This window comes from Mesitornis unicolor, unplaced genomic scaffold (genome assembly GCF_000695765.1).
Source record: "Mesitornis unicolor isolate BGI_N332 unplaced genomic scaffold, ASM69576v1 scaffold52176, whole genome shotgun sequence".
NCBI classification, from domain to species: Eukaryota; Metazoa; Chordata; class Aves; order Mesitornithiformes; family Mesitornithidae; genus Mesitornis; species Mesitornis unicolor.
This window is the reverse complement of record NW_010192685.1, coordinates 37,858-60,289: the sequence shown is the minus strand read 5'-3', so window position 1 is coordinate 60,289 and position 22,432 is coordinate 37,858. Positions and strand designations below refer to the sequence as shown.

The window sequence follows — 22,432 nt, the reverse complement described above, 5'->3', positions numbered from 1 at the left end:
ATTGACAAGAATTAAAGTAATAGAATTGGTGGGTATTAAAAAATTTAAATATTTTACATGTATTTTATATAACAAAACTAACCAAAAGGCAGGGCCTTTAGTAGGGTTGTATTTCTCAGCTTTGACATATAGTTTGATGTCAGCATATTTTTTGTTTTCTGGGAGGAAACTTGTTCATTAGTTGAGGTCTGGTTGTTTTATAAAGCAATGTGAGGAATGAGCATTTCTTCTATTTATTTCACTTCTCCCCATTTTTGAGGCACGTGCTACAATACAAAGAAACATTTAAATCATCTTCATGCTGAAAGAATGGAAATTGTTGGGAGCTCTTTGGTTGTCTAATTGTGTGACACTGTGGCTCACCAATGTCTCTCCAACATGTAGCCTTGCAAAATAGCGTGCTTTGTCTGGGGCAATGCGGGAAAGTTAGCGGGAAGCAAGTCAAGATGATCTCTTTTAGAAGAATTGAAGTGGATTAAGATTGTCTTAATCTGATTGTGAACTGCACCCCAAACGTCTTCATTTCCCTTTCTTCTTTTGTTCTCTGGGTGATCGTAGCTGTAATACCTTTGTTGATTAGGGAGCCTGAGAATATTCCGGTGTACTGCTTTGAACTGATCTAGCGTGAAGTGTCTAGCCAGTCTGTCTAGAGTAGATTTCTAATCAATATTTCTGGGAGATTTTCTTATTTCCAGTTCTTAAATGATACCCTCTGTTAAGGCATGATATCCACAACATACGATGGTAATGAGTGTGTTCCTTACAAATTCTGTATTTTCACTTATTTACTAAAGCTTTCTGGTTGGTTTCTTTTTTTCTTGTGTTTTGATATGCTTTTCTTTATGGTCTTGAAACTAGATCACAGTTATTTAATGGTAAACTCTAACAATATTATTTCTTAAATATCTGCAGTGTGTATATGCCAAAAAACTCTGCCTATCTACCTCCCATTTCATCCAGTAATGAATCCCTACTCTTTTTTCATAGTAACCAACAAAGAACTTGAGAAAAAAACACCAGGTGCTGCATTTTGAAAAGTGCTGTTTACAGTTTAGACAAAAAAATACTGTCTCTATTTATGTTGTTTGCCAATGAAAAATTATCCTCTAGTGACTGCTAGTTCCTTTCTGTTCTGGGAAATATTGTCTGGGGAAAGTGCAATTGCTTTATTGATCGAATACTGCATGATTTTAAATAGTTGTAAAAGAAGCTGACTTTTAAAGTGGAGTTAAAAGAGTTGCTCCTGAACCTGATTAGTACAGCAAGCATAGCATCAAAATGTTTTCAGCACAAACACAAGAGCTTGGAGTTCACAGGGCAAGATCATGGAGTTGTCCTAACTATGCAATGACAATAATTATGATCATTATTCATTGTATTTTAGAAAATATTAGAGCACAATGTTAGAAAAACTTACCCACGGTATGCCGGAAATGTAGGAGGAAGAGGTGGGTTTATATCTCTGAAGATTCTATGATGAATTTGTTTTTAAAAAGAAAAAAGGTGAGCATCGTCTTAATTTAGCTGTTTTAGTTGCATTTACATACATGTAGAAGGGGGTGCATGTAGTGAAGTTTGACCCTGTGGTGACTGAAAGCACATGCTCTACTGGATTGCAAAGTATGCTTCTAATATATCTTCGGAAGGAAATGTATTCTCAATTTACAGTGAGCCTTGACTAGGAAGTACAGAAAAGAAAAAAGTATTTATTTTTTTTCTCAGAAAGGGAAGAAATTTTTAAATTTCTAACTTTATTGCCAGGGCCTGAGGCAAAAAATACCCAGAGCATGTATCTACTTTACAGCTGCAAAAATAATTACATGACTACTATCTATGGAGTAATCTCTTACAGATTACATTTTGTTAGCATTTCATTGTGTGATGTTAGAGCCAAAACAATTCATACTAAATGGAGAAAAAAATACTTGTTCTGATGTATCTATGGCCTGGACCTTTGATGTCCTCCTAAGGACATTCACATTCTATTATGGATAGGTTAATTTGTGAAAGGTCTTGTTTTACAAACAAGGTGTACTATGCTTGTAAAGCTGATCTGAGACTAAGAACTGTAGAAATTACTGAAGTAATTTGTTTTTATTATGCAAGTACTGGACTTCTTTGTTGCTTCAGAGGTGCTAAAAGCCATCTGAGGTGCTATCTGATAGGCTTTCCTCTTAGATACACAAGGTCTTGGAGACTTGAAAAGCACTTATGGTTTATTGAGATCACTTCACTTGATTTTTTTTTTTAACTTAAGAGCACTTCTCTTTATATATCTCTTAGTTTGTCCGAGTGATACAATCTTCAGCAGTAATAGGAGCCTTCTTACTGATGGTCAAAACACCCCTTTTATTGTGTGACAATAGAACTGTGGTGTAGCAAATAAACTTTTATGCACTTTCATGTACTGTTGGCACTAGGAACTGCATATATGGGGTTTTTTTGTAACTTGGTGTAACTTCTGTTTCTCCTTCTTTTCTGTTCTTTAGTTTGGAGAAGTGGAAAGAAAAAAAAAAAAGGAAGTAATAATATGACTGGTGGCTCCAAGCCAGATCAAGTCTCTATTAAAGTAAATTGAGAAGATTATTTTACTTCAGCAGAAACAGTTTCAGCCCAGCCACTTACACTACATTATTTACTGTATCTGGATGGCTTGAGGGCTACTTGGGAACACAAGAAGTTGCATCATGCCTTATTCAGCATAGACTGAATAAGTATATGTAAGGTTTTCAGTGTATATGAGTAGTATTTTAATGCTCCCATAACCATAATAATTTCATGAGTCCAGCTTCGATGCATCAGTATTTAGAGGAATGTAGTAAGGAAGCTGTATGAGAATGCAGGTAAAAAGTAAGATAAGTCTTGTTGAAAGTAGAAGGCAGGCTAAAGGATTGATCTTTTACTTTTGTGAATGACTAAGAATGACATCGTTCCCCATCTAAGAACAAACAAGAGGCATGTTTTCTCAGGTTTTTGTACACCCAACAATAGGTGTATTTTTGTCTGTTTATTTTTTTTTTTAATAAACTTTCTAGACTAAGTCTGTGTGAGAGACCTAATTCATCCAAGAGAACATATTCATTCAACAGCATCTCATTGCTGTAGACTAGATTACTTCCAGGGGTCAATTCCAACCATAAATTATTCTATAATTTCTTCATTGAGTCCTATCATTCTTTTGTATTAGTTTGTATTGTTAAAGTGATAGAGACATTTTGTCCTTAATTGTCCTATTTCGGTGCATCAATATCTCCTGATTCCAGGGCATCCAGGAAGCTCAATAATTAAACTGAAATATTTGGAATGTGAGTGCTTCAGTAGGGAAGGGGATTGGTAAATTCAGATTATGTGAAATCTGCAACATACTTCAGTCTTGTTGGTACACAGATGTTCTTTGGTGCATCCAGAAATTGTATCCTCTTTCTAGAACAGTGGTAAAATGTTCTATATCTATTGCTTTGGTTCCAGTCTACATTTCTGTATCAATCTGGAGCTTTGCCTGTTGTGTATTATGTTATATTGAGCCAAGCTGGACACATATGCCTGTGACTGTAGCCACTGAGTGGTTAAGATACCAGAATGGAAAGTAGATGTACTTGAGAAGAAAAAATAGAAGACAGACCTACTGGTCATTGACAGAGCCAATAATCCTCAAAAAAAAAATCCTCCCTCCCTTCATTTTATTATATAGCATTGCAGAAAGTGGGTTTGAGAAAGGTATATCCCTCTGTCCCAAAGTAGATGACCCATTTTCCGTCAGACCATTTAAAAAGGTCTTAAAAGCATGAAAGACCTTACAGAGAGGAATGAATGGTTTGGTGGCGGTGCTGTGCCTGCCAATCTGTAAGCACACTCACATTCCTTAGCATCTAACAGTAAATCACACCTCACTTTGAAGCAGCATTAACAACCAAGCCACTATTCAGTAGCAGATGTCCATATATCTGTGGTCCGTGGCTCAGGGGATATATTTCTTGCTGCAGATTCTTGGCACTATTTACTGTTGACACAAGGTTGTTGCAGGTAGCAAGAGTGACAGATAGCTTTGTCAAAATCCTGAGAGTTCTTTGGTTGTAATGTACTTTTGCATCACTGTATCCTTTGTTCAGTCTGGATGGAGTAAGAATGTTATATTTGTTATCGTTTGAGTTATTTATATTTAGATTAAAACTAATGCCACTTACTTGACAAGACTTAGGAATGCAATTATTCTGTTAAACTGTGTCCCTGTGTAGTGGTTTGCCAAGCACAGTATGACGTGTCTACTCTCCCAAAAAGAAAAATAATCACACAGCTATTGATAAAATTCATAGTGGGTGATTGGAGGGAACTAGAGTTTCCTAGGCCTGGGCTTGGCCAAATGGTGAGGAAGAACGAATTCTAGTAATGAAGCCTCAAAAAAAATGTTTCCTTCTGTGAAAAGGTAGTAATATTGACTTCAAAGGATATGGTCCTGGCTCAGGCTAAGGGGTGACTCCCATAGATTAGGAAAGAATTTTGTTGTTGTTGTTGAAAAAGACATAAGCCAAATTGCAAAGATGAGTTTGGCTAAAGCTTCACAAATTTTTGGCTTCTTATAATGCCATCAAAGAACTAGGAAGTTTAGCTGGTTTGTTCATCTTGCCATAAATTCAGGGATAGGTGCAATCCGTACAGCCAGTGGCCAATCTTTAACCAAAAACCTTTGAGTTATTGGCAGGTTGACCTTCTGTCACAGGAAAAGAGAGGCAGAAAGCCATCTCTGCTGTGCTTCTCCCCAGGTGACGTTCTTGCTGAGCTAGAAGACACTGTGCCTTCTTCAGCTGTTGTAGAAATCCTGTGCTCACATGCTAGGCAGGCATTGTGCCAGTGCTACCAGTGAGGCAGCTCTTCTCTGCAGACTGTCCTGTCTGTGTCAGCCTTTCACCTCTGTCAGCGTTAGTCACTTGGCTTGTATATTGGAAGTTAAATATGAGTTGTATATGGGTTTTCTCTCGCCCTGTGGAGATACCAGATATCATCATGAATATTAATATAAAGTATAGGGACCATTAAATGTCAGAACAAAACACTTTGCTGTGGTATTGATGTACTGTTGGGTAACTTTTCACTTCATTTTCTTTATTCTTCAGTTCTACGGGATGACTTCCGACAAAATCCATCAGATGTAATGGTGGCCGTGGGTGAACCCGCAGTGATGGAATGTCAGCCCCCAAGAGGTCACCCAGAACCCACTATATCATGGAAAAAAGATGGGACCCCTCTAGATGACAAAGATGAAAGAATTACAGTAAGTATAAAAAGTTTTTCAAACAATGCAGAAATCAACTAATCATAAATTACTAGTCTCTTGAGCATGTGGGCATCCAGCCATGCTGTACTTTCTAGGATCTGTCCTTGCCTTGCCTCAGAGGCACAGCTAGTTTGTTTTTAGCTTGGAATGCATCCTCTGGTCTCATACTGCTTCATTGCAGGGTATGCATTTGTTTGTTAAAGAGGACCATGCAAAACATATGTTCTTCTCTTCCTCAGAGAAATTAGAACCTTGTGGAAATGCAAGTCATTATATTTGTCACTGTCCTATAATTTTCCTGCCTTTTATGCACCTACATATTTCTGCAACCTATAATATCTTCCTCCTTTGGTTGGAAAGAGGAACTCCTAGTAGTCTAGGTGAGGCCACCCTCTGTAATTCTGTTGAAAACAGTCCGTGTAGAAAAGTTGTGTGTTGTATTAGGAAGGATAAGAAGGCTTTTGGGATATAGTCACATTTTATTAGAGAGATGATGGCTTATCATGCCCTCTCTATCTGTAGCTTGCTGAATACAATGTGTGATTATTCAAGAGTATGGATAAAGCAGCTTCTCAAATCAGAAAAGTATCCTTCTTTTAATTTTTGACATGTGAAACAATAAGCTATTGAGCCAAAATGGCTCGAAGAAATGGCAGTGAAAAATGGAGTTTAAAAATCATTTATATGCTGCCAACATGGTGATACAAAACATCTTTCCATGTGGTGCAAAACTGTATAATCTGAAAGCACATACAGTACAGAATCCTGATGGTACTAGGAGGATTACCAGAGTAAAACAAGATCAGAGACACATACAATTTATATAGCTCAATTGTATGCTGAAATGAGGGAAATTTTTAATGGAAGAACACTTAAACCCCAGCAACCTAAGGAAAAAATTACCATTTTTGTTTGAGATTTAAATTGCCTGTTGTTCCGTTTGTTTTTTACAAACAAGACAAAGCTTAGGCATTCTTGAGTTGTGGCATATGCATACATTTAAATTTTTAAGTACCCTACAAACCTATACTGATTGCTAGCTATTAACTCAGTTCCTCCAATCATACTTGCTAAGAACTTGCAATTTCCTTTTCAAATATCCTTCCCACTGTGACAAGTCAATTGACCTGAGATAAAGAGAAGATTCCCGTGCCTTTTTTTGTTTTTTTTTTCTCCTTCAGGAAATGCTTTCTAAACTTGCATTTTCTATTGCTATGGTTTATTCTCTTGAAAGATTTTCAGGTGTTGCCTATTAAGTACATTTCTTTTGTTATACATGAAAACTGCTCTTCGCCCAGCTGCCAGAACAAAGATGTACCCTGAACTAAAGCAGTTCTCACTGATTGGCAGTGCTACCTGTATTTCTTAAAACTGTACTTATGATGGAATAAAGCTCTCATTTAGGTTTCCTTTTCGGGTGATTGTATCAGATACCTACATAGTGTTTTTTTCACTGTGACATCTGGTGGAGTCATCTTGCATTATCAGTTTCTGCTTCCAAAAACAAACAAATGAAAATGAGTTTTGATGTAGGTGTAGATATATACCATTTTCATGCACCCAAATGAGTGTTTGTTTTCAGAGGTGTAAATGAACATAGCTTAACTGCATTCATTTACATCCTATTTGCCTGGCATTGTCTTAAACAGCACTATTAGTATTGTGGCTGCTTTCTCACACAGGCAAGAGACCGAAGCTACATTGTAATGCAGATTTGCATCAACTTACAGCTGTAGCAGAATCTTGCCAAGTGGATAAATATACATTCAGATGTACATCTTAACAGCTTTGCAGTAACCATCTGTATTATCTTGCTAGTAGCTGGGAGGTGAGGAGAGTTTGGGACCTGGTGTCAACAAGGTGCCTAAAGAGAGAAGTGCAAAAAATATGAATTTTGAAACCTGACTTAGAATGATTTCATTTCTGTTAACTTATCTCCTTTAGGTCATTTCCATTTCAGTTTAGCAACAGGAACATAAAGAATTAAAAGAGTACAACAGCTGAAATAAGGATGAGGTTCTTGGATTTTAAGTGATAGATTTAATTTTTACATTAACTTACCTTTTTTTAAAAAAAAAGTTTTTCATTGAAGTGCATATATTAAAATGAACATCTACATTCATTTGATGGCAAAATTATCATTGACTCAGTGAGATTTCAGGTTTAAAGGGGTTACCTTCCTCTTTTTAAATCATGAAATTACCAGACCAGAAAATGTCAAACTATATGTGTTAGTGTTCAACATTTATATGATACCAGTGGGCATTTAATCAATGAAAATACTTTAGTGGCTCCACTTCTGAAGCATTTTCAGTCATTTTCATTCTTAAAGGCTTGTTGATACTTGACTCATTGCCTTTTTAAGAGTTCTGTAAGTGTCAAAGGCTGTTTAAAGCATTTCATATCAATGCTTTCCTTTCTGACCAGATTTAAATAAACAATAAGACTGTACTTTTTTGGAATTTGGGATGATGCTTGACACCTCTTCTTTGATTCATATCTATACTTTATTCAAAAAGATATTTCCATGAAACATTCTTATTTATCATATGTGGAGGCTTTTTTTTCTCATCTGCACTGGTGATGATGATCTTTGAGTCAGCAGAACTGGGCTTTACAGAACTAGTAATAACGGTGCCAGAGAAATGGAGGTGGTAGCTTGGTTTCTGAATGAGTTTGAAGAAAAATATGCAGAAGAATAGATGTTAAATAAGATCCAAGTTAAGGCACAACTTCTTCTGGAATGCAGTAAAAAGAAAACGTTATTTTGTCCTGGTAGGGTTAAGGAAATTGGTATGTTTATGTAGGTGAGATAATAAAAATCAAAGTAGTCTTTGCATATTTTTGGTCCATTTGTAGGACAAATAAATGTGCTTTGAAGAGAAATAAATTTATATGTCTTTCAGGTTATAAACAGTAGTGAATGGAAAAAATAAGAAATTAAAGTAAGGATATGGGCACAGCTATCTGTGATGGGAATTATAGAAACAGACATTTTTCTTTGAGAACAGCTCTCTCTCAGTACTGCTCAGTTTGAGCACAAGTGAGATTCGGTTTAGGCTCTTCAGTGTACGCATGTCCACTGGATGCATCTGATGAAGAGTCATCATCAAAACATTTTTTCTCTCTGCTTTTGAATATGATGTCTGTAGACAGTTTTCTCAGTGCATTGGAGCTAAACATGATTTTTCTCAGTGTACTCTTTACATCACAGCATGAAAGCACGTGCTTAATGTGGCTAATCCCTCTCCATGTATTACAAATGAAGTGGGAATGACAGTCTTGCATGTGAAGCAAATGCTTATCTTTAACTTAATTTGTTGAATTGAAAAACAATTATCATGAGGCCAGAGCAGAACTAGTATGATTCTGTGCTCATCTTGTTAATTTTTCTCCTGGGATTACTGTGGAATCAAGAATCCCTCCTATAGTATATATCGCTGAAATGGAGTGCTGCAATGCGGTCCAGTGAATAGCTCTAATTTCTCACTGCAAACAATGTAAAAATAAAGTGTATTTTTCCAGTTTCTGAAATGTTCCATCTGCACAGGAGAGTCTGTGTGACTCTCCTCTTGGAGGTGAGACACTGTGGAGAAAGAAGATGCAAAGTCTTGTCTATGAGTAAGAGAGAAGAAGACTCACTGGGGTGGGGAAGTTCATCGTTCTGCTTTCCAGCCCTTAATTGTGTTTACACATTTGGAATCGCTGTCTTGCCAGATGAACTTCATAGACTCACAGATTGCTTGGAGCAAGGATCTAGGCCAGGACTCCTTGTGAACAGATCTTCTCCCAGCCCCGTCAGTCTAGCCATCTCCTTTGCATGGCACCCCAGCGCCACTAGGATGTAGCCACGTGTTTCAGGCACTTACCTTGGCACTGAAAGCTATGAGCTTGCATTCCCTTGGGCTGAGGAGGAAGTGCAGTCAGTCTCCTAGTTTCTGCTGACTGCTGTAATCACTGGGTTTGGTCTTTCAAATGTATTTTGTCTGGATGCAGTTGGCAGGAGCATCAGTGGCATTAGCAATGACTCACTTGGGCACTCGCAGCAGTTGCAGTGAATATTGATTGCATGTAAGCTTGTGAATACCTCCAGTGTGCTTCCATTCACTTCTCAGCCATCTTCCTGTTGTAGCCCAGAACCTCCCACTACTTGTCAAATGGTATCCCCACTGCCTCCCTACTACACACCACTGCAATATGTTTTTGCACCTCATTCCACATCCATCCCTTCCATTTCACAGCCTGCCCTTGCATCCACCCAGCCTTTTTCTGCTTGTGTCCCTAGCCCTGCTCTGTCAGCTGATTAGTGCTAACTGCTTGTGTGGAGGTAACAATTTGGAAGCTCAGATAAGCAAAACCTCCTGCTGTACACTGTAATGTAAAGGCACTCTTCCTTTGGCTTTGCCGTTAATCTAAATGACTGATGTGCTGTGATTTGTGATGAATGCACAGTGTTGTCTGTCTGTGTCAGGTTTGCTCAGAGCCTCCCTTAAGGAACTGTGTTGCTGCTCCATCTTCTTTGTGAATCCCAAATACCATTGCCAGTATATAAGATGCTGACACCAGTAATCTAACCAAGATGGTGGGGCCTTTGAGCATATCTTTAGGCAAAAACTGGCAGTAATTACAGGCTTTCAGGAGCACAAAGCATTCCAAGAGGATTTTGTGAATCTCCCATCTAGACAGGGCAACCTCCATGTGCTTTTAAATCTCTCTCTCAATTTGTATCATATTTTAAGGGCAATGCCTGTATAATGAACTAAGCCTCAATAAAATCAGGATGCAGTCAGAGTGCCTGTAATTATCAATACTTTCCTAGTGGGAGAATGTGTACGTCTTGCATAAGATCTAGAGCAAGCTGATGCTTGAGCCAGATTTGTAGGTCAACATTTCACAGCTGCTTCTGTTCCTGCCCCATGACCAGTAGTAGCCCATGTTTCAGAAAGCTTCCCAATTGTTCACATGAAGTCATGGTGTAGGTGGTAGAGGAAAAAAACCTGTGCATACTGAATATGAAATTTTAATAGGTAACATCTTTTACATATACATGAAAAAGGATGCTGGTACCTAAAAATGAAAACCTTTGTAATTGACTACAAAAAGCAAAGCCTTTGCATTGAAACTTTGGTGCAGCACTGTGATTGCAATTTCCCCCTCTTTCATATTAACTCTTATCTATCATTTATCCTGAATCATTCTCATTTGATTTTTAAAAGAAAAAGCTTGAGAAGCCATTTATCTTTCCTTGTTCAAGTTCCTTAGCTTTTAAGATCAAAGTTACGGAATGAATAATGCATACAGGTTTTCATTCTTTTTTTGTGTGGCTGTCTTGTGACATCAACAGTTTTGAATGACTTACACTCTTACTTTAGCTAAGTTGTAACTTCAATTCTTGATTCCTGTTTCGTTTTCTGGTCCTTAAATAGTCCATCACAGATATGAAGCATTTATTGTGTCTTGCACAATGCTATTTTTATACGAGTGAGTGACAAAAATGTTTTTTACAAAATGTGAAAACAAAGCTTCTGATCTTCTGCTGTGACAGGAAAACCTCCTTAAAGGTACCATCCACAGGAAGATGTTTTATTTATTTGCCCCAAATTATTGTTAATGAACTGTCAAAGAGAACTTGGTTCATTCTTCTTGGTGGAAGCCATTCACTGCCTCACTGTGCTTTGACATATTTGAAACTACATAAGTGATCCCAACATGATCTTGGTCATAACAAGAAAGAAAAAAGAAATGGAAGAAATTGCTAGGTCTGTCATTTAAAAAGGAAAAGATAAAGGCTTGTTTGTACTGGAGGGAACAGTGGAAAAAGCAGAAATTAATTCCTTGTTTAGGAAAGGGGCCTGTTCTTCTGAAGGCAGTGGGAAAAATTGCAGAGAGGAGGTGAATCAAGAAAAAGGAAACAAAAACTGATCGAATTTGTCGCTGTGTGCTGTGCGGGACTAACAGTCTTAACCCTTTAAAACAGCTATGCTCCTGCCACAAACCATACTGTAATGGTGTCACTCCAAATTAATTCAAGGTGTTTATCCTTATTTCGTTCTTCTCCATTTCTCTTTTTTTTAATGGCCTTCTCTTTTTTCATTAATTTATTAATACTTAATGTCTTAACATCTTAGTCTGTCCAAATTATGTATTTTAGATAACACAGCAAAAGAATGTGTATTCTTGTAGAAGATGTAATGCTAATGGTAACATCTGTCCAATGGACAGCTGCATGACCGATCATGGCCTGCCTACACAGCACACAAAGCAATGGGGGTGATGGGAAGAGGGGGAGCAAGTACCTACAGTTCAGGGTTTTATTTCATTTTAATTGTTTTTCTTTTTTGGGGGCAGATTAAAGGGCAGGCAGCAATTTCCTATATGCCCCAGGAGGGTTAGAAAGAGAAGTGTATTTTTCCTTCTGATTCCCTATATGTATTTGTTGCCCCCCAGCAATTTCCTTTCTTCCCAGTCCTTTTTCTTCATTCTGTCTCTTTTTCTCACTCCCTCAGAGGGTTGGTCTTACACTCTACCTCTCTTTTTCCTTCATCTGCTAATCCCTACAGTGGTGGATACCTCAAGGATCAAGAGTAGTTTTTGTTGATAATTTATATTTCTTCTGTTATTAATATTGCTTCCTCTGGTGACACAACTGTAGCTGCTGTGAGTTAACTTGGCACCCCAAGGGGAAAAAAAATGTAAAAGATTGTGAAAAACAATTTGGAACCACGTGGCTTTCCCAGAGGATAGTGAGACTGGCTCTAAATGCTGCTGTTTCTTTCTCTTAGTTTCTCAAAAATGTGACCTTTTTTTCCCATGTTTACACTTAAAGCTCTGTTTCAGTGTCCCTGTTGCTCTTGCTGGAGTATCTCTGCTCTTCAGATTCCACAAATGTTTCAAAATGTGTCTTCTGGATCATCTCCTGTGTTTTCTGTTCTGACCAAAGCATGTGCTTTTGTTGTCTCCTGCATTATCATCAGGGCACTTTTCCCATCTTCCTCCTCAACTCTCTCTGCGTGTCTGCAGTTTCCCCTGCTGTGTCTAAACCACTCATGTTTCCACATCTGCACAGGCACACTTTGTGTGTTAAGACAAAGAGTTCTTAGGATATCTTCTGCTATCAGGGTATCTTCTGCTATGCAGCTACTTCCCGTGTCATTTTTTTATTATCGCAGGCGTATCTGCGCTCTTTTCAGTAGTATGTTAATCTTTGATTAGCATCTGTCGCATTGTTTTGTCCATGGTTTGTGGGTTTTTTGGCTGAGCCCTAAAAAAACATTACCACCTTCTACAGAGAACCCTGCTCATCTTGGGAGGCTGTAAACAATCTGACTAATAGGCTGGTCTAACAGAAAGAAGAGAAAATATCAAACATACTTTTCTTTTTGTATTCATTTTCCTCTTTTTCTTCCATCCTAATTAAAGCTTTATCATACTCGCATAATTTGTCAGACTCAGGTCTCTAAGACGAAGCTTTTCATCTCCAGCACATCCATGAGTAGTTTCCAACCCTGACCACATCTGTTTATAGTGACAGCTTGTATTTCTACAAGCACTGAGGTAAACGTGGATTGAAAATACTAACCTATTACAAGATTCTCTCCTTGCAGATTTTTGCAGGTTTGCCATTTTAAAGAGCATAGCTATGCAGACTTTATCAGGCAGATGTGAGCTCATTCAGTTTGTTCTTTGAATTGACCAGAAACCATATGGCAGCGGTTAATGTGGCGCCGAGCCTGAGCTAATAAGCCCTGCTGAGAGACAGGCTAGATCGCTCCAGCACGGTATTCTACTAATACGGCCACACAGCTTCTGTTGTGCTGAGGGTAAGGGCAAAACGAGCTTGCGTTGGCTTGCAGTCTCCATGTGCCAAGCCAAAACAAATGGCCTGAAAACACCCGTGTGGACATTCCCTTCCTTCTCTATAGCTCTTACAATCAGCTGTCCTCAGTACTTCTTTGGAGGACAAGATGCTTTCTCCATTAGTGTGATGTTTCCTGCAAAAAAATAGTGAGGAGAAATGGTGTTAGTCCAATGCGTTTGAGTCGTGCTTAGTGCCTGGCATTGTTCTAATTGGTTTAAAAGGCTCATTATTAATCCTGAATCTTCTATAGAAGGTTCCTGAATAAAGTGTAGGACAGGGTAAACAGTTCATTGGATTGCACTTGATGTGATGTGAATTTTCAGTGGACATCTCCAAATGATAATAGTGGTCTGTGGAATTAATGGAAAGGGAAGGAGCATCATAGCACAAAGCGAAAGAGTGGTCAAACATCTGTGGACTGGGGAGGACACCAGGTTCTGTAGGCTTGTGCTGGCTGTCAGACTATATTTTGCGTTTAGGACCAAACTGACCCGCTATGTGACATTCTAAGATTTACAGACTGTTTTTACAGTAAGAAATACTACTGGCATTAAAACTCATCATAATTCAGTGTTAGATTAGAAGGCTTGTTATGGTCGTTTAATTGCTGCCATTTTAAACCAAGTTATTGCAGATCATATATTGTCCCTATAGTTAAGAGTATCTGTTTCTTTTGTTTTTCTCTCAAAACTTTTAAAATGTTTCTTTTCATTAATGATGCACATTGCTTCAGTTATTTTGTCTTCTTGCCACTTAAAATGTTAGACATCAAACATGCATATCTGTGGTTTATTGGTATTATTTCACTCAGCAGTAGTGAAAAATACTGCTTTAACATGAACTCAGTGTGTATTTTTCTGTGCTTAGATTTATTTTACACTGATATCTACTTGTGAATGTAAGTGAAGTGAGAAGAATGATGTTCTTTTGCAGATACTCTGTGGACTTAAAGAAATTTGAAAACTACTCACTGAGTCAGAATTCTCCACGGATTTCTTCTGTCCCTAGTCATGAACTGATGACCTAGATAGTAAAAGAAAATAAATGCCTGCAGCAAACAGCATACATGTTAGATATCTGAGTTTTGAGACTTCCACAGGCCTAGACATTAGACTATCAGGATTTTCTTGTTAAAATGGCTTATTGAGAGTTTTGAACCTCTGGGACCATGTGAAATTATAGAAATGGAGTCTGGGAAGCTTCTCCTTAAAAAATAATAAAAAACCAGGTGGTTGTTATCTCATACTAGGTTACTTGAGCTATCCAGAGTGTGTTGGACTTTATGATTTGACTGACTAGGAACAAAGGTGATTTATTATGCTGAGAAAGTAAATTCTTTGTTTTGTTTGGCTGTCAGTCTAGTTATTGGGGTTTTTTGGGATGGATAAGGGAGATGAAGAAAGGATGTGGGAGGGAAATTATTTCTTCATTCATTTTATTCTCTTAATGAAAAAGAAACATTTTTGTTTGGTTACTTTTTTTCAGCAGTCAGGAAAGGAGCCTTTGCTTATATTACACACCATAAAGATGAAGTTTAGAAAGTTAATTCTTCTCCCCTCCCTTCATCAGCTGTATGGAAGTCCAACATATAGAGTGTGGACGTCTTCCTCTAACTCAAAAATCCTTTTTTTTGACACACCATTCTCCTGAGTCCCTTAGGGACTGCTGTGCTGTGTGCCTTCTCTGATTCCTCATTGTGACCTAAAACAATGAGAAGCAAAGCAATATTCAAAGAATCAGACTTTTAACACCTTTTCTGAATCTGACACACTGAGCCTCAGGACTCACACTGGGAATCATGCATACTGTGTACAGGCAGAAAACCCATTTAGAGTAGAGTTCAGTCAGTTAGATGTGGGATTTAGGATCCTTACAGATTAAATGTGCAAAAAAGCACTAGAAATTTTGCATTCCAGGGTTCTTTCATGCAGATTTCTGGACCTGTGAGCCTTTTACTTTATTTTTTAAGGTATTTGCATTTACTTATTACTCTTATACAGAGATATTTCCACTAGTGAAGCATAAAAGACCTTTTAACCCACAAATATCATACAGAAACCAATGTATTATTTGTGACAAGTATATGAGTGAGGTGAAACACCCAGCTCCTCACTGTGTTCAATGTTTTCCAAACATTGAAACCCTCTCCATTTGGGGGCGCAGGGAAGAAAAAAAAAAGTACATTTTTGTTCTTCAAAGTCTCTAGTGGACCTTATAAATTTGATTGTTCTTGGCATTTTTGGTATTCCTGGTCACTTGCACACCACTGCAGCCACATGTTGTCACTTAAAATCTAAATATCGGGTAACTGCTAACTGAGACTTTATTGTGTATCATGCTTTTTTTAGGAATTAGTTTTGTAAAGTAAAAAAGACACTAACTCTAAAAGCATGTTTAATAAAACCTCAACAATCTGTGTGCTGAGTTTGCACATATTATGTTCTCATAATCAAAAGAAAAATGTGGAATAAAAATAGTAGAGAAGAACAGTGCCCATTTCTGGAGCCTTGAACAGATGTGAGCGATTAGAGCTTCTTGTTTGGTTAGCTTTGATTTTTTGGTCTACTTTTTGAAAGTTCTGTCAACTTCATTTTTGCTTATTTCACTTTGTTTGGATAGTTTTGCCTTACTGAGTTTCCTGTGATGCTTCTGGTTATATGAAAAGTCTAGTCCAAATCACAGCACTTCAAAAATAATAATTTTTCAGTTCTTGGGTTTCCTCAACCCTACAGAGTACTTCTCTCTCTCCAGGTAATAATATACTCGCAATTACTTACTGCCAAGTTCAGATATTCGCCACGTGCAGTAGTGTGGGACTAGCATACACATTGCAGGGTGTTATTCCAGACTCCTGTGTAATATTATGCAGCACCAAGTCTGCCTTCTTATGGTTGCTTTCCTTAAGAGGGAAAGGAAAATAAAAAGAAAAAGCTTCTTTCTTTCTTTATCTAGCTGGACAATTCTTGCTAATAATTGTGCTGCATTGAGCAATTAATTAATCTCTTTTTGCCTCCTGAAAAAATGTTATCCAACAAGAATCTATTTGGCACGTGGTCTCCTAAAGATTGTATTTTCATTTAATGTGGAAATATGGATAGTTAGTTATACTTGGATGTAATTATAGTAATTTTCTTCTAACTCAGCAGCTTTGCTTTTGCCTTTCTCCTTGCTGGTGTTGTCAGTTGTCTGCTTGTCCCTTCTAGGCCTCCTGGTTCTGGCTGCATGGGGGAGTATAAATTACACAGAAACAAGAGTGAGAAAAGTGAGAAAGTTCTCCCCTCTGTATGTTTAAGAGAGAATACAACCCACAAACCTTCCAGGGAAAATAATGCAGTTTAAAAAGTAAAACTTGAGAAAGTTACCTTCTTTCCTAGTGTATATCTTGAAATATTTTTAGTGCTACATGGATTATATTTAATTTTGAATCTAGATGTATGCTTAAGTAACTTTTCCTTCCCTCACAAAGTGTGAAGTTTGGTTCCTTGAACAAAAGGATTATGACTCGAGATCTCTTAGCTGTAAGTTTGTTTATTTTGCATCATTGCTTTTTCAAGTGTCTGTGCTGTTCAGAATGCCAAGATTTAGAAAACGAAAGATGTTGACATGATGGGTTGGACCTCCCTCCACCATGGCCTGCATTTCAGATTCTGCAGGTCTTGCTCTTCCCATTCATCTGAAATCATTTGTCTCTCAGCACTGCTTTGATCTCTGGTGTTTAGTTTGAGGATTTCTTTTGGAGTGAGACTTGATGCAAATCAAGTAGGAAAAAAATTGCTTATTCAGGGTACAGTGTTACTATAGAAGCTGCAGGTGTCTGATTGAAGCTATTTTATAGTTCATGGTAGTTATTCCAGGAATGAGTGGTTCTGCTGTCTGATAGACCTGTACGCTGGATAGAATTAAAGATGAACTGTTTTTACCATAAGACTATACAGTCATTGCAACACAATTTTTAAAAATTAGCTGAAAAATATTTTCCTACAGAGAAAATTATTGTACATTAAAGGAAAGATTGCCTTGAGGTAGAAAGCCTGCACTGTAAGCAAAGCAGATTGCTGGCCTGCTGCAATCTTCCTGTATGATTTTGGGAAAGCCTTGAAGTTGTTCAGTACTTCTTACTCAGCGTTTCATGAGTCGTGGGACTAAATTCATTCATAGTTGTAAAGCAGCCTGGCACTATAGCAACAAAGCTGTGTTGTGCCATTTTGCCACGGTGCAAAGTGTTACTACATCCTAAATGCTGAATAGGCTTTTTAGTAGACAAAACAGTAGAGTAACATTCTCACTTACATACTCAGGTCATGCTCCACTCCTGGTGTTTGTAACTGTATAATACTTGGAACATCTAGACCAGCTACAAATATTTTGAGATTTTATTTTATTTTAAAGAAAATACGACTTTACAGTTCAAGTTACATGCTGAAGTGTCAAATTGGTTTTGAAATTATTATCTCTTGTACTCCAGAATCTCAAAAGTTTATTAATAAATTAGGAATGTCTTTATAGTAGGTACTTTGCATGGTTATAGCTCCTGAGAAATTTGCATTCACAATGACTATGTGTATTTTTAATGAAAATACACTTTGCACACATCCTGAACTCTCAATGTGGAATTCTGGCATTGCTGAAATCAGTGTGAGTACTAACATTGTTTTCACAGAGACTAACATTTCACCCTTTCCAAGAAAGCAGATAGTGTAATTTATAGCAAGGGAGAAGTCATTTTTTGATGTGCAAAATGAGTTGACATTCTTCATCTTTTTGTTGGTGGTGTTGTTACTGCGTCACTTTTAGTTGTTATTGGCTTGTTTGTTGTTGAATTACTTTCCTTTTGCCAGCTGGAGTTTTATGGACATACTCTATATTCATTCTCATTTTTGTCCTGATGAGACTTTCTGCTAAGAAAATTTCTGTGTTCTGTGTCTTGCCAGTATCTTTTGCATTTTTCATTCTTAAATATTAGGAATTACCCAACTGGAGGTGACAACTGTTACTCTACTTTTGTAATCCAAAATCAGAGGCTTTGGTGGCATAAAAGGTCATCTATTGTATTTGTTGTTCTTGAAGCTAACGAATGTAGGTTATTGTAACAGGTTTTTCAGTAGGAGGAGAAACTTTAATTTTAGCAGTCTGAACTTTTAAGTACCACGTGGGGAAATAACTTTTAAAATTTGCAAAACGAAGAGTAGCTGGAGCAACCGGAGTAAATAAACCTGCAAGCCTGCTTTGCTAGTCGTTTCTGATTCAAAAATAGAAGGTAACTTTTGAAAATGCTCACTTGTAGAATTTGAAACAGTGGAAAACTGTTCTCCCTGTGTTAACCATCTTAACAAAAGCCATTTCTTCTACTGCTATGAATATAAAGTTCAAGAAAAAGGCAGTTCTTCATCTGTGTAACATATACGTTTCTTAGACTGCAGTGTCAGTTTTACTGTGCTGCCCTGTCAATGAGTCTCAAATTCACCTTGAAGGCTCACCCCCAGGGATGCCAGCTGAACCTTTGACCCATCTGTTCTGACTGTCACCAAGGTTAACACATCATTACAACTTGTGATGTTTGGGATACCTGTTCATTTGGAGCCTTTATCAACATACACTTGTTCCAGACAACTTAAAACAGAAGCCTCAGCCTCTCATTGCTTTTTCATAGGAGAATGTTTTGAGGATTTTGGAAAATTAATTATATTTCTTCCTAACTTTGTGTTAAAATAGGTGTGAAATTTTAAAACTTACAGCTTTATCTCTGTTATTCCTAAATTATTAAAAATAACTATATGGCTATAAGCAAAATTAAAATGATGAAGAAACATTTTATTTTTAAATTTGAAAATGAGTAGATTCATACCTGAACCATTGCTTACAGTAGTGCATAGCTACACAATGCAAAAAAGTGTGTGGTGAAAGAACAAAGGAAATCACTAAGTATTGGCTTTGTGGGATAAGTTCTAGTGACTGACAGATTAAGGATACTTTGTTTATTTGGAATTATGTTACCAGGGTACCATTTGTATAATTAGCTGCTTATAATTGAAATGGGTTTTGGCTTGCTAGCCCAGAAAATTATGTTTGCAAATCTTGTTCTTGTATGTGGGACTGGTATCTAGCCAGGGGAACTCTTTTATAAGAGAAGTCTGTTGACACAGATTCCCACCCCCCCCGCTCCACACACACACACACACACACACACAACTTCTGGATACTCTTAATGGCCATCAGCTTTGTGTTCATGAAACAATAAAAGGGATATATATAAAAATAAATTTTATTCTTTCTCTTTGTTTCAAATGGCTTCCACATATTCTTACTGGAGAATTGACACTAGCTAATGTTGAAAAGTTTTATAAGGTAAAAATGACCTATTTATTCATGTGCAGTATAGAAGGCTAATGTGATTTTTGTTTCTGGTAATGAAGGAGATTACTTTTCATCCTAAGCAGCACATAGTCTAGAGGGTTTTACTTTTTCCTCCTTTCTGCAAAATGCAGTCTTTAAAGTAGGTCTACATTACACCTAGGCATTACAACTAAGTACCTATCTGCAGCATTCAGACTATATGCAAAGTTATTCTATGTCCACTTTACATTCAGTTGAAAGAGTTAAGGTATTAATGGGCCAGTGCTGTATACTTTTCTGTCCTCTCTGTAAACATTTTGAACACAATCTTTAAGTTAACTCCAGCTAGGTGTGATCCAATGATTTGTCCAGTAGTTGACAATGCCCCAAAAGAGCTTTCTGAAAAGGAAACATGTTTTTTATTTAACCACATGATCACAGAGAAAAAGAAACACCACTTGAAACCACTCTAATATCTGTGTTCCTAAATGACTAATTTAGCATCTAAAATTTGTTTCTGATGGAATCTCATATGCATACCTTCTTCCAAATCTCCACTTAATGAGCTTCTTGTCCTCCACTCCTCAAGGAAGTGTGCATCTCATTAAATATGTCTTAATGCTTTGGTTTCACCACGACTTGTATTGCAGGAACAGAGTTACTGCTTTGGGCTACAAAGGCCCAGTCATACAAGGCTTCAAGGTGAATTTCTCCTAAGCATTTGTTGAAAAGCTACCATTAGGATCATACCCTCATACCTTTGTGGTATCTTTCCAGGCAATTCCGCTATGGAATTAGCTTGCTGTGTGAGCAGAATGAGCCTAGATCAAAATCTAACACTTTATTAGAGGAAATTCTAAAGACAGCTAATATGATATTTTAATATTCTCTGCATAGAATGGGCTGAATGTCAGATTGTTCTTTGCATGAATGTTTGAAAGTGTAAGCAATAGTATCTTTAGTACAGTAATTATGCTTTAGTTCTTACAGGTCTTCAACAGAAATTTGAATCTAATAGGATTTGTCTGGATTTTCTGTATTCAGAAATTCAAGAATATTTAAGCATTTCTTTGAAATACAGTAGAAATATTCATATTATATTCTAGCAAACATTTCTTGCCAAACTTCAATTCTGGGGAAAACATGTATCACTACTTGCAATCCACTGAAAGTGGATCATATCAAAGGACAGAACTTTTTATGTTATTATGTTTTCTGGACATAAAAAAGTGAAACCAAAGGATCTGTGTTGGAACAAACGTCCTCTGAGGTATATGAGGGTGAACTTTACTGTTAACAAAACTTTCTGTAAGGTCGTAGGGTACTGATGTGACCTACTGAAATTTGCTTACATATTGCAGTAGTGGTTGATCCTGTCAATGTTTGTTTGTGTTGGAAAAGGAGGCAAAAAGAGTAAGGAAGCTTAATGATAAGGTCTTTTGTTTGCATAGATACTATCAGGATAGTCCTTTAAATGCTGTCTTCCATGCCTGTTCACATATGTCAGCTTTCCTCAGCATTCTTTAGCATGTGTTTTTGCATAATCTTCCTTGCCTTTCCTTTAGGTGCCTCAGCATGGGAAGGAAGTCAACAACAAAAAAAATTTGGAGTAACAGGAACAGCACAGAGAAATGCCAGTCATAAATATTTTTCCTGGAAATATTTTTATGTATTTGAGGCACTAACTGGAGTCATACAGTCTCTCAGAAGTGATGAGTTCAGACCTTGGTGGGGCTTCAACTGAGGGCAGCTCTTACTCGCCCCATTTGTAAATGGTCCCTGGTCAGTCAGGATGACACTCAGTCTGTAGGATGCCATGGACTACAGGCAGCGCCTTTTGGTGATCTGTGTTCAGGACAGACTTTTGAAAGTGGAACTGCAAACTCAACTAGCTGGACATGTCAGTATGTCCATCTGATAGTCAGAAGTTTTGACTACCCGTTACCTTACCCAGCAGGCAAAGACTCCTAACTTTGCCCTCTGCTTTTGAAAAAATTGGCCAGAATATTAGTTAGCTGAGTCTTTAAGTGCAAAAGTACATGCCTTTCTCTGTTTGTCATGTTAAGTAGCTGGCAAATAAACAGTAACATGTTTACAAGTCAGTTGTTTACTTCAGACTAAGCACTGGGGTTTGTTTCTGTTTTGGAAGCATAGTGTGGCTGCTTCTGTGTTTTTAGGGAGGAAAGTTTATTATGGGAGTGCAATTGCAGTTTATAACTCTCTGTTGCTGTCACGAAAAAGGTAACTTGTACCAAAGGAACTGAAATCTGATCAGGTAACAGTTTTCTGTAAAGATCACTTCCTGTTCATTATGTGTGCTTATACTGCTCACACAGAAGATGTCAAAGCTTCTTATTTATGTTATCATAGAACTGTTTTTAAAAAAGGAATGCACACAGCCACAAGAAAAACTGGGAAAATTAAAGTGCTGTATAATTTCAGTTTCTCTGCCATTTTTACAGGCCTATTCCACCAATAGCAAACTCCCACAGACAGGAGACACTGATTTCCATACAGAAATTGGCCAGCTGTATCATAGTGTACTTTGCTTTGTAAATACAAATGGAAAAAGTCAAGCAGCTGATGTTTCCAGCATCCAGAACAGTTTCTCCCTACTTCCAGATGCTTTTTTTTTCTCTCCACCTTTTCCATTGGTGCAGTTTACAATACGCTTTTAACAACAACAACAAAAATTGTGCCAGGAGTTTAAACCCACCATGGCATCTGAGAGGAACAGGAAGAAACTGCTGCAAAGGAAGCAATTATCCCAGCAGGGCTCCAAAGCCCCCATGAATAGCTCGGGCAGCCCCCAATTATGAGCAGAGGAGGCAAGGGGAGAGACACCTTTCTTCAGGCTTCAGTCGCTTCATTCTCCTTGGCACCTCACACTGTAACCACTTCCATTTACACACTGAGCAATGAGCAGCTCGCTGCTCCAAAGGCAAGGGCTGAGTGGGAAGAGCAGAGCT

General features: G+C 37.6%; 1 protein-coding gene across 1 annotated transcript in view; it reads left to right on the top strand.

Moving 5' to 3' along the window:
• The window catches only part of LOC104542758 (roundabout homolog 1-like), a gene marked incomplete at its 3' end in the record, with an annotated part of 81,255 nt that overhangs the window by 21,803 nt on the left and 37,020 nt on the right, over window positions 1-22,432 (top strand). The window contains exon 3 of the mRNA XM_010187176.1: window positions 5,112-5,269. Within this exon, the coding sequence (XP_010185478.1) occupies window positions 5,112-5,269 (158 nt within the window). The remainder of the gene's footprint in view (window positions 1-5,111; window positions 5,270-22,432) is intronic.